Genomic DNA, 13,685 nt, shown 5'->3' on the forward strand with positions numbered 1-13,685 from the left:
TCGTACTGATCGACGGCAACATAATGCAGAGAAAGCGAAATGTGTGCGCGGTATTGCAATGTTCCATTAGCGAGCGTTTTATTTACTACCCTAATGCGCGATAATCACGCGTGTATGCGTCAAACTGAAATGGTGTTATATAAGCCCGCATGTACTGAAAGCATTAGTGCATTTAATACGTTGAAAAATATAGAAAGAAACCTCTGACGAAAGAAAAAAAAGAAACAGCTTTTTACATGGAAATAATCACATCGGGAGATTACTAACAGCTTAAATCTATGCAAAAAATTGGGACTGATGTTTTTATAAAAGTAAGTTGAATGTTAATGCTAATCATTACGTGCCAATACTAACATGACAGGCGTACATGTCTGATTAAGATTGGAACATTGGATAATTATAAAAATAAACACATAATAAAGACTAATGTATTTTAATCTTTTGGGACTACATATAGATCGCAAGAACCGGTTATTATCGCAATATCCACCGTTCCATCGGGAACAATTCTCAAACCGTGGCGAGCTCGTCGACGACATCTTTCATGACGTGACGAGCAATAAATCGACGTGGAAAAAAGAAACGCTTTAGTAGGTTGATACGAGGCTGGCGAACCGGTTCCGGGCTGCGTTTAATGCAGATGCGCCGGGACCCCCTACGAAATCTTGTAATGAAACGATTTAGACGCGGAATCTACACCTAAATCGAGTGCCGGCGAGCTTTCTTTCGCGACCGGTAGAAATAAAGACTGATCCTCTCCTCCGAAAGAACGTCACGAGCCTTTTCAAGTTCGTGCAGCGACATTGTTGACAGCTCAGTGCAATCATAAGGGAGAGGTAATATCGCAACCCCCTAGACTTCAGCTGCCGACTCTGCCTCGTACTGGCTAGCTGGAATACTAACTCGCGCGCAAACTAGGAATACAATTTGATGGTCACCAGTGAACGTTGGAAAAAATAATTAAAGTCTGATTTGGCGAGACTTTCCGTTCGGGTAAGTAAATCATGCAATTTCTCAAATTTTACTGAAATCCCGATAGTCAATCGCGTTTATTGAAAGAGATGTATGAAAGAACGTAACAGAAGAAGGCGAGCGGAATTTTCAGGATGTACGGTATGCACCTAATTCCACTCGTACGCCGCATCAGAACTTTCCTGGAGAATTCGCGGGGAAGGGCGAAACGATCGTCTGCGTTTCTGCCGGCGTGACAAATCGCGAGCCGCGGTATCGTTCCGCGGCGACAACGCAACTATTCCATTAAAATTCGCAGCAGTGGCGGCGGCGAACGATAACGACGTCGGAGGTATATGCCGCACTCTGTCGCGGCGTCGTCGTCGCCGTCGTTGTCGTCATCGGCGGCGGCGGCGGCGGCGCCGACTAAACGCACGCGAAAGTTTCGTCCGTCGCGATGCGCGACGTGACACGTCGTGGCGTTGCCTTCAACCGTCGGCGAGATTATATGCGGAATCCGTACCTCGGCGATAAACGGGTTTCTATAGGCTCGTGCGAAATACCGGGTGGCTTGACAAGAGCAATTTATCATGCTCGATCTGTATTTGCATACGTCGTCGGAGAGCCCCGTCGCTCATGCCCGCCGCGACATCACATAGTCGAGTGCCTTTTGAAATTTGCGTGTTTGCGAATACGAGGCCCCGCTCTCTATCTCCCTCATTCTCTTTCACTCCCGTTCCTCCCGCCTCTGCCGCACGTCGTCCCACCTTCGTACACACACGGCGATCGCCCTCTGAACTCGGCGAGAACCCTCCCTCTTTCTCTCGCTCCGCAGCTCATCGCTTCAAACGTCCCCGACGAATGCCTGCGAGCTTCTGTTCGAGACAAACGATGCGCGAGATATGAATTCGTGCGCGGGACTTAACTGATCGTTTCGAGGGACCCGCCGATCCGCCGCGTTGGTAATCGCGGGGCGCTGCCGGACGCTGAAAGAGGTCCATCTATATTCTATAGCGTCCGTCTGCGGTGCCGAGAGAACGCCCGACGACCCGTAAATTCAGTTACGCGTAGGTGCCGTATTTGATTCTCATCAGACGCGTTTACCCGTCCCTCGTTCGCACGGCTGAAGCGATGAACGACGAGCGATGAACCAACCTTGGAAAACGATCAACAGACAGGGTTAACTTGGGTAGATCATATCAGGACTATATTTCACATTTCCGTTTACACCTGAGAGATCTTAAGCCCCTTCTACTTTGTGTGCAACATAACAAGACTAGAGCGTCCAGTTTTCTCTCCGTCCAGAATGTATCGGAGCTCGAAGCCTCTAAGGGCCAGTGGTCACGCCTCTTCCCAAACGGCCGCCAAGCGCAATTCTCGATACAGATAAGTCATGCCGTCATTTTTCAACACTTGCGCGCGACTCTCCCGATGCCCCCTCCTGCGGACTTCCCTCTTTCAACGGTCACACCGGCAATATCGGACGGGCGAACGCGCACGGTGACGATTTCTCATCGGCCGCGCCGCCGGACTTTTCCAGCGGCGCGAGTTTTATCTCGCGCTTCCACCCTTAATTTGATTAATCGACGAGGATCTTGACCCTCCGCGCCGGCATTAATCACCGTCCGGTCGTATGCATACATGGCCGCGGCATTAGGAGCGCCATGCCGGGAGACGCGGACGTGGACGGTCTCGCCATTTGTTAGAACCGCTTGTTTAGAGAGAAGCTTTACACACTCGACCGGCTCTTCCGCCTCGGCGCGCGGATATTAATGGCGGATTAATTCGGCAGAGGTACGTCCTCGATGTTACGTGAGAGACTCGTACAAGTTGGACTCGCGATGTCTCCCGTCATCTGCCCGCGGATCTTTTCAGTTACCACGATCAGTGGGCCAATATCTTTTGGAATTACAATAATTACGTTTTACTTTCATCTTTTAGAAATCCCTTTTATTTTATAAGATCAGGAAAAATACGATTAATCGAAAAGAACACGAAAATCCTGAGGTGGAAATTTGGGCAAATGTTTATCCAAAAAGTGTGAAGCAAATATAGTTCGCGTTTTCATTACGGAATTGTAAATCTTAATGCGTTAAAATTATATTTTGGTATTAAAAAAGGAGAGGCAGAGAGAGAGAGAGAGAGAGAGAAAGAGGGGGGGGAAGAAGAAATTATTTTACCACGTTAGTAATCATGTCATCTCTTGCACAAAACCAGTTTTTAAAATTACTTAAGCAATTTATACAATTTTAAATGGAAATGTATGCACGTAAACATGCAGAAAAAAAAAGTGTTAAAATCAAGACTCACACACACACACACACACACACACATATTCTTGTATATAAGAATATGAATTCAAGAATTTATAATCTTGAAATGAGATATGAATTATGTTAAACGAAAAAAAATTGTTTGAATGAAGGTATTATTGACACGTGGTTTAATCAGAAAAAAAGTTGAAATAAAAAGTTGAAATTCTTATAAGAAGATTTATAGATTCTTGCTTATACAAGAATCCTCTTCTAAAAAGGGCAAGCACGCGCGTAGCGCGCGTCTATGATGTCTAATATATATAAGAATATAAGTCTTGATTTAACACTTCTTTTTTTTCTGTGTACTCATTTTTACTTTCTTACGTTTCTATTTTTACTTATTTACGGTAGAGGTAAACAATAAATAGAACACGATATTATCGTTGTTTTTACTGTCACTTGCAATTTTTCTTCTGTTACTTGCAAATTTTGTTTGCGTGCCTCCATACTTTCATTTTTATCAAAACGAACTTATGCGACTCGTTTAATATTAACGCATACAATGATGTCAACGCGACACGACCACCTGCAAGAGCAGCAGGCGGGCAAAAACGGCCGATTAGAAAAGACTCACTCGCTTATTGCGAGGCGCTAAACGTTCGCCCTGATTTCGAGTCGGTGGCAGACCCCTGCTGCCGGAGGGTCGCGCAGGTCTTGATTTACTAGCTGTTTATACCCTTTCCAACCCCTGGGGCCTGCATTATAACCGTATTTATACTAATAGCCTCGCCCAGAGTTGCGCTAGGTTCACAAGTCTAGGTGTGATTTACTGACAATGTTGTCGCTATTAAACGCGATGCGAAGAAAAATAAAAAAGCAGCACAATAGCCGTGTGTACGCGGGCCAAAGGGTGGCGACAATGATGTTCGGCTATTACCTGTCAGCCACGTAAGATTATGACTTCCGTCTCAAAGAACATCGAAAGGAGGAGAAGCCACTTTTGGAAGTGTCGAAATACGTTTGAAATAAGCAGCTAGTTGCTGATGGAAATTAAACTGCGTCCGTTTAAATATCGTATATCACTGTCTACAAAAAAAGGAAGCTCGCAATGATCCGGGTAATAAACGTAAAGTCAGATTATCTATGTATACGGCGCAAATCCACATAAAAATATCTTTGTGACCCTTTTTCAATACGCACGATAAAGTCGACTTAAAATCGACCCTTATCCCATAACAAGTGATATCGATCATGCATAATTAGAAATTAATTTACGATCGAAACTGTTGGGCGGTGTAGAAGACGGTATATAATCTCCTCGAATAAATTCGCGACGCTTTGTCAACAAGGCGGCGAAAGATTGAGCTATTCCATTTCTCTACAGGATCGATAAATCAGAAAGTTCTGGAGGATGTCATCGTAGATATAGAGAGAACAGTCGAGCGGTACGAGCTATACGAGCGGACGGATGGAAGGAAGGAAGGAGGAAGGAGGAGGAGCCGTGGCGCTGGGATCTCTCCAGTAACAGGATGTAATTATGATCGGTGAGATACGTCACGCATAACCCCCGTATTGACGTCCACAAATCACGCTGCACGGCTGGCCATGCGGTATCTCGCGCCACTCGGGGGACTACGATCCTCAAACTCAGACGGCCTAACGCGACACTAAATCCAGAATTATGTACGCCGCCGCGCGTGTAGACATCGACGTGGACGCGCGGGATCTCCCGAGGATTCGCCGTGTCAAACGTGGGAAATGTGACGGTCGCGAAATTAGCACTTAAGGCACGCTCGTGAGATAGTATCACCTGCCCTGATGAGACTGGAATGCACGAGACTGGAGTGCGCAGCACGTGCACGCAGAGATTGTACCGGACAACTATTTATCTTTCAACTTTCAAGATGTTCCAACATCCAAAGATGCAACCCTCTACGGGACCGTTTTACGCTACGTCGTTGTTGTACATGATAAATACACAGGAAATTGTGGAATAATAAGCAAAAACAGCACATACACATACGTGCCCACAGGTATATTTAATATAATAAATAGAAGGAAGAGTTTTGTCAAGCTAATAATAATGCTCATTCCTCATTCAACAAAATTGTACTTCACACAATCAGGCTTTCGATTTCTTATAAGAATTATAAAAATTGAAAAACAATGACAAGTTTACAATGCCATTAAGAAATGTCGCGACAGAAAAATATTTCACACTCGTATTACCACAGCTAAGTATGAAACCTTGCGAACTGCCCACCGTTATGAATGCTATATGTGCCTGTTTTAATAAAAGCAATATATAAAATCAACAAGTATATCGACGAATTAAATTCAGAGCTTACCATTTGTATAAGAGTAATCCACTTCTTGAACGGTAGAAGTCTTCGTTGCATATTCGAGCCAAAAGTGCTCAGACAATAATAGGAATACATTATCACGTGTACAGAAGAATTAAGCGCTATTATAGTCATGAGGAAACTGTGCGCAGAGTGTCTGAGCGTTGCCCAAAGATAGACAACCGTGGAAATATGATGGTACGTGTGTAAAAATGAGACCTGACGATCTTTTTTCCTCAATACAAATATTATGGTTTCACTGAGATCAATTATTTTAAGCAACAGTGTCCACCATATAATTTCAAGTTGCTGCAATAAGAAAATTATATCTATTTGCGAATCGGTATTATCTCAATTCTGTTAATTCTTACAGTTATATCTATTCTCCAAATTCACATGTTCAAAGGAGAGTAATAATCGACGCTAACTGGCAATATATAAATTTATTATATCTCACGACCTTTCGACCGTCACTTTCGGTCCTTACGTAAGAGATATGATAAGAGATATGATGAAGATAACACTTTAATAACACTTGATAAGAACCGAAAGTGACGGTCGAAAGGTCGTGAAATATAATAAATTTATATATTGCCAGTCACACACAGCGTCAATTATTACTCTCCTTTTTATTTATTCACTAGCGAAGAAAAGGTTTATTCTTTCTTGGTTCACATGTTCAAATTTATCAATATTATTGCGTATGTCGTATGAGTAACAATTATTTATTATATAATTCTCAAATATTCAAAGTGTACTAATTTAAATCCAAATTATTCCTTATTTTTGACAATTTAAAAGCTTAACATACCTTTTCACTGTTACGACCGCAAATTTGATCGAGTGACTCGCAATATCTCCACACGGCAGTGAACGGTCTACCATCTGTCATGATGTTAAACACTATCCAAAAATTTGCAACAATTTGAAAAAGATTATAACATTGTATAAACCTTTTCAACGAATACGGTTTTCTGTCTTTCATAAATTGCGGTCCAGTAAAGTAGACGACGTATAAATAAGCCAGCGATATAAAAATAATTGGAATCGGCGAAGATAACAACAGCCATTTCATCGTTCGTGCATCTGTGAAATCTATATAATATGAGTTAACACATAATTTTAAGGAAAAATAATAAGAGGATTTTTTGGAGTGTCCCTTCTAAAAGAAATTTTAAATCTTTAAAATTTCTTCGATATATATATATTTAGAACTTACTAGCCATTATTTCCGAATTATAATGTTTAGATTTCAGTTGAGCCACAGTTTCACTTTACGTAAGTATGTTTCTCCTAGCGATGCCTAAATAAAACTGAGCGGTTCCGAACAGAAAGCGCAACTTAAAACCAACTGATGTTATATAGGCTACGGTCAACGTGATCTCTTTTCTTTCAATGAAAAAAGAAGGAGAAGAAGAACGCTCCAAAGCATTTGTAACGTCACGTTGACCGAAGCCATATTCACGCATTTACATATTCATGGCTGTTATATATTATGCAGATTTATAATACAAAAAGCATTTACTTAGCTTGTTTATTACAAACGATTGCTATGTAATATGTATATTATGCATACACTGAAAAAAATTAACTAAATTTAGTCGTAAAAAAGCGAAAATGTGGAAAAAAGAGAGTTATATGTTTTGCAGCGAGAGCTATGATTTAACAATAGCAAAACGTTTTGTTTCCCCTGCAAAAAAATGTTGGTTATCCATATACTACGATTATATTAGTTATAGTAGCTAATCTTTTTTTCCGTGTACTATAGCATTATCTAAACAAGAAGTTTACACAATAAAACAAGCTTGCACTTAAAAATGCAAATGTAATTTTGTAGTTTTTACAAAGATACATATTTACGTAAACGCTTTGTTTAAGAGATATTAACAAATGAATATTTTTATTATAAAAATTTATGAAATTATTATCAGGTTATAATAAATAAATTAATAGCATGTTTCAATTACTTTATTACTTAAAAAATAGGAAAATTTTAATATAATTATAAATTTTGTTCAAAGTCACGGCCTCTCTCTCTCTCTCTCTCTCTCTCTCTCTCTCTCTCTCTCTCTCTCTCTCTCTCTCTCTCTCTCTCTTGAACATTGAGACAGGCTTGGCATCTTCCTTTCACGGCAGCAGAGCGGCACTGGATAAGTGTAATTTTCAAGGCTCAATGCGGACACATTTCTAAATAATGATTTTTATAATCTTTTTGAAGATGTTTCGTTAGACATGAGAAGAAACTCGTGGTTTCAATTAGCTGGTTGTCCTGCACATTACGGCAGAGATCCACGACAATGACTAAATAATCATTATCACGATCGATGGATTGGTCGTGCCGGAATTGTGGCTTGGTCTGCACACTCTCCAGATTTGACGCCATTGGATTTCTTGCTTGAAATGCTATTAAACAAGAAGTTTACGAAAGACCGGTTAATGAATTAATTCTTTACGAAGAAGAATTATTCAACCGTGTGAAACACACATACACACACAAAGCCTGTCTCAATGTTCAAGAGGCTGTCACCTTGGACAAAATTTATAATTATGTTAAAATTTTAACGTAATAAAGTAGTTAAAACACACTATTCATTTATCATAACCTGATAATACTTTCATAAAATTTTATAATGAAAAATGTTAGATGTCAATATCTCTTAAACAAAGCGTTTACAGGCATATCTACAGAGAAAAATTCTTTCTTATTTTGAAGTTCCAAATTCATATTTTAATTTAGGACATTTAACCCTGAAACACCCTGCATACTTGAATGCTAATAATACAATACCTAAATAAGAAGATTTAGTTAGATGTTTGAATAAATTTAAAATGCCTAAAAATTAAATGTACCTATGAATATGAAAAAAGCATATTGTCTGTGAATTAACAATATCGTCTATGTAACATTTTTCTCCAAATGCACTTTTTGGCTTCGATTTTTCCGTATCATCATTCCGTAGGCTAAAGTCGTAAATGATCATACATATTATTTACAATATAATTAATACAATTAATAAGTTTCAATGTGCATTCAAGAATGTTCATTACATAGATAGTTGTATATATATTTCACTTGTGGTACAGTTTTTTGTCTCTCTTGAAAACTTTACTAATCGTCCCATAGGCAGTATTATTATATAAGTATCCTAAAAAGAGCGATTTAAGTTAAGAATAAAATCTTCAAGTTATTGCGCTAATTATGCTCTAGTAGATCTATAATTTATTAAATTGAATTAATCAACTTATTTATTTATTTGCTTCCTATTTAATCGGCGCGCATACAGGAATCTTGAAGCTAGCCTTGATCTTATAATTTACGCGTGATTTTCTCTGTCGCCTCATCGCGCAGCGTCTACCATCCAGAACGCGATCCGAACCTGCTGCGGCGTCGTTCGCAGACGCGGAGCGGTTGAATCGTCGCGGATAATTGCATTTGCGTGATGCGTCGGTGCAGCGCGAATGTGTCTCGCTAGCCGTAGGCGCCACGAAGCATCCGGAGGCTGTCCAGCAGGACTTCCGCCTCGCCGGATGCACCGGTGGGCTCTACTCGCCCTTCTATCCCCTTCCTCGGCTCCCTTTAAACTCCCTTCGATAATGCCGCGTTCCTATGCGGCCCCGGCCATTAACTGCGATATAGCGGACGATCACGTGACGTAACCGTGGGTAACATCAAAGCCAAAGGCATAGTTGCACCCCAGGGACGGCCTATGACGTTAGCCTATCTCGCTGCAGCTCGCTGCCTGCAACTGCACCGCCTCGAGGCGTCGTCGACGTTACCGTCCGTCGTCCTGGTGCACGGTTAGCTAGGAATTTCGGCTTTAATGCTTAACCACTTTCCAGATTGTCGAAGCTAACACGTGTGTGTGCGTAGTTGCCGTAGCTGCAAATTATTCCGTCAACACAGTCCTCCGTTCTGAGAACTTGCTCTTATACACGAAAAATGCAATTAGCGTATGATTATTGACTATTAGATAATGCCTACGCAAAACAATTACTATCCATGATCACAATTGATGGACAAATTTTTTTTCGCATATAAACATTATTAAAGCTATCACACATTCCTGCCTGACGTTGAAAAATATTATATTGTATATTGCATGTTATATACGAGCAAACTTCAACGAACGAGCGGAAGTCAAGAAGTCTCTAACCAAAACGAAATACAATTGATATATTCCGGAACCTACAATCAGACATCCGCACGAAGGAAGTAGCAAAGGAATAGAGGTTTTACGTGCTACTTACGTGCTCCACGCTAGCTTCCTTCCTTCCACCCTTTCCTGCCTTCATTGCAAACGACGAAAAAGTTTCACGGTATTTAAGCAAGTTGTGCATAAAATAGTAACGAAACGTCAACCATATGTCGCCTGCTACACAATGTGAAACCGCCCTGCGGGACTTGATAATCGCTCTCGTCCCAATTTGTTCCGTTCTGATTGCTCGCGAGACTGACCTGGGATAACCATTACTTACACGGTTCACTTGCTCTACATATTGTGTGTCTACGATACGTTATTTTCTTAGGGCTTCTAAAGGGTGGATAGAGAAAACATCGAATCTTCGGAATCTTATATTTTCCATTTTACGTAATCAATTTTTTTTTTAATAAAATGCTTAAGCAAAATAAAAATTTATAATGTACGTAAGATTTTACCTCTCAATTAGTTGTATCTGCTCTTCGAAAAAGTTTCAAATAATCATTTGTTTTCTCGGAAAAAATAGAGGTATATAATTATTACAAGTGAACTTGTTTATATAATAAAGTGCTTGAGTAAGATTTTACCTGTCAATTAGTTGTATTTGCTCTTCGAAAAAGTTTCAAATAATCATTTGTTTTCTCGGAAAAAATAGAGGTATATAATTATTACAAGTAAACTTGTTTATATAATAAAGTGCTTGCGTAGTTTTACGGTTGTGCAAGTATAATTACTAATGGAGAAAAGCTTGAAGAAACAGATAAAGAATTCCAGAACAAGTGCAAAGAAACGGGGAAAAATAGGGAACATGCAGAAAAGGAGGAAGCGGTAGGAGCACGAGCAAACGTTTTCGCGACAATAGACAGGATGTGCGAAGGGTTACCATTGCAAATCACAATAGCGACCGCAAAACGCGAATGACAGGTTGAATAGACGTGGCTAGAGAAGCGAGTCCTGACGGTAACCTATTATTACGGGGACTCTTTCATGCGGACTATTCTGTGGGAAAACTACGCTTCCTAAGAACGGTTTTTAACTCATCGATGAAATAAAAATACCGCATCCTCGTCCCATAAATTATTTCTTTTTTTTTCTGGATTCTCTACGTTTAATAAATACAAAATTACGATACACACTACAATAGCTACAAATAAAATACTGTAGAGAACGCGCGATGTAACTTAAACACACATATGAAACAAATAAGAAACCAACACCGTGAACCAATTATCGTATCCAATAAAAATTTATTTGTCAAAATAAGAATCATATGCAAATATGTTATTATTCGGGCATTTATGTGAAAACGTTTAAGGAATAATATCGAAATCACGGAGATCCTTAAAAGAACAAAAATCTAGATTACAGAAACTCAGGACTTCCTCCGCGTATTCATTTGCATAATGTTACAAGATCAAGATCCTTGCACTTATTCGCTATTATTCCACAATTTCCATTCAAACAACGAAGGGTAGTATTCGCTCGGCACTTCTTTGTTCGAAGTCTATTCTGTGCGGGCAAGCTGTTTCAAACTCAAATTCTGTAATTAGTACTTATCTTTTTTATTACAAACATTTAGTTATCTCTTAAATTATTTTTTTAACTATCTGCCGAATCCCATTTCTACGAACAAAATCACTCGCAAACAACTAACTTGAAGGCTAAAAATGAAATATGGACCGACAGTGAAATATGTCTAGTCATCTCTTTTCTTTCACGCATCGTGACATTTTCGTCGGCGTCCTAGGGCTCAAGGCTCAGGTGCACCAAGCCATTTAATTTGAAACGCTTCAGCGCGGAACACACGACGCTAATCGCCGGTCGAAAGTCGAAACGCGCTTCGTTCGCGCGGAGGGTAGGAAACCAGATGAGATATTATTAAAGAGCGTCGTCTGCGAAACCGACGACGGGAGCGAGCGTGATAATACTTGGTAGCACGCCATACGCGGACGGATGGCGCGTCGTCGCGGAAAATAGTGGACCCGAACCTGAAACCCTGCAATATTCCGCCACGCAGCCAGGTACTCCGCCTGATTACCAAGCAGCACGTGCCGCGAGATATAATGCCGTCTCCATTTGCCAAGTAGCCGGCGATATAATGCCGCGAAATCGCTTCGCCGTTAATTCACCGTCCGCAGTCACGTAAGCGCGTGAGTTATCCCGCCGCGATACCGTCAGGGATTTCCATAAGGGAGTATAAATGATACGTCGGAATATCGAGAATAAGTTATTTATGTCAACGATATCACGAATTTTTAAGTCGTAGGCATGTCATTTTACAGCTCGAAACACAATGTAGATAGTAATGCAAAACTATTGACTTATAATGAGTGAATAAATTGAATACTACTTTGCTAATATTATGATTAAGTGAATATTTATTCTATACTTAATACTTAGTTATTTATGAGACACAATGTCACCTTGTAATACGTTTTAATATTTATCGTCAATAGAGTTGTTAAAAAACATAATGATACAAATGTAAAGCATCGTTTTAATCAAACATTAATTAAGCCTGTATGTGTCAGAATGCGAAGGAAGTTCAAGGTACATACTTTGTATCTGTATCGTCGTTTGTCTCTCGAAAAAAAAATTCACTATCATATATGCTGCATGTAAAAATATTCTTTTCTTTTTCCTCCGACAAGCAATTATCGAGATATTGTAAGATTATAATCCTTCAACTTTTATCTAAGGATACTACATAGTAATCATTAACATGATGTGACTAACAATAAAAACTGTAATAATATTGGGTCTGTTTTTTGTTACTGAACTGGCTGCACTAGTTCAGAGTTTATCTTTTTCATTCCAATGTGGAGTAAAAAAGATAAACTCTGAGTGCACAGCCAGTTCAGTAACAGAAAACAGACCCATTATCTTCATAAGTACTCTTTAGGATCAAAGAGCATCATCGTCACAGCATTATAGCTGTAATAATAGCACGATTCTAATGATGTAGCATTGTTGACGCATAGCATTATTGGTAGACATAGAAACATACATACAAACATACATACATACATAAATGTGCTTCATACACAGTTATTTTTCTTCTCTCTTTGTCTCTCTACGTCTCCCTTTCTTTCTCTCTTTACTGCAGACTTCGGAGCATTTGGACAACAGCCATTACGGTTTATAATACAGTTCTGCGCGGAATAGCAGTTGGCGCAATACGAGCCTCGGGAAGAGATAACACTGATTTCATTAGCGCAAATGAACTCGCATCACGGCATTCGGCCCGGCCGTTCGTCTGATTAAAAGTCATAAAAGTTTTCGGTCCGCGTCCCGCTTTCCTTCATACGTACGTGCACGCGAGAGTACGTCACACTGACAAATGATCGTCGCGTATCAACCGACATTTTCCAGAGTCGCCAGAATACCCGCGTATCCTCGGAAATTTAACAGCCGCGTTCGCCACGGCCTCGACAGATCCTCGATGGCTAATAACGACGATAACGCCTCGTAGGACAAGCGATACAATCGACAAAAAAAGTTGACTCGTATAATTTACACATATATATATATATATATATATATATATATATATTACTGATACATATAAATAAATTGTATAAATATCATTATATTTTAGTATTTTTAAAAGTTCGAAAATAATAATGTGCGTATGACTCATTGTCAGTAATATATTTTCAAAATTATGACCATCCACATTGTTTTTCACGGTATTGATATTAATTCATTTTGCTTCTTTTCAAACTATATTCATAATAAATAACATATAAAAAAGTCATTCATAGTAGTAAGTAGCATATAAATCGGTAATGTACGAAACTATCTTATGAATTTAATTTAATGTTTTTAATCGTTTAACAGGCTATGGAAAACATTGGACTTACGCCTGGATTTGTAGGATACAGCTGCACGGATTCAATGAAATGAAAAGGAGGCGGATGGAAAGACCAGACGATGAA

The 13,685-nt window shown here is 39.7% G+C and overlaps 1 protein-coding gene across 1 annotated transcript; it reads right to left on the bottom strand.

Moving 5' to 3' along the window:
* Positions 1-5,220: 5,220 nt before the first annotated feature.
* Positions 5,221-7,133, bottom strand: LOC139817630 (very long chain fatty acid elongase 1-like). Its single transcript, XM_071785868.1, has 4 exons — positions 6,768-7,133; positions 6,360-6,643; positions 5,555-5,857; positions 5,221-5,490 (listed from the first exon to the last, which is right to left on the bottom strand). Exons 1-4 carry the CDS (start codon positions 6,772-6,774, stop codon positions 5,329-5,331), a joined length of 756 nt encoding a protein of 251 aa, XP_071641969.1. The 5' UTR covers positions 6,775-7,133; the 3' UTR covers positions 5,221-5,328.
* Between the last annotated feature and the right edge of the window lie 6,552 nt (positions 7,134-13,685).

This window comes from Temnothorax longispinosus, chromosome 8, assembly GCF_030848805.1.
Source record: "Temnothorax longispinosus isolate EJ_2023e chromosome 8, Tlon_JGU_v1, whole genome shotgun sequence".
In the NCBI taxonomy this organism is placed as follows: Eukaryota; Metazoa; Arthropoda; class Insecta; order Hymenoptera; family Formicidae; genus Temnothorax; species Temnothorax longispinosus.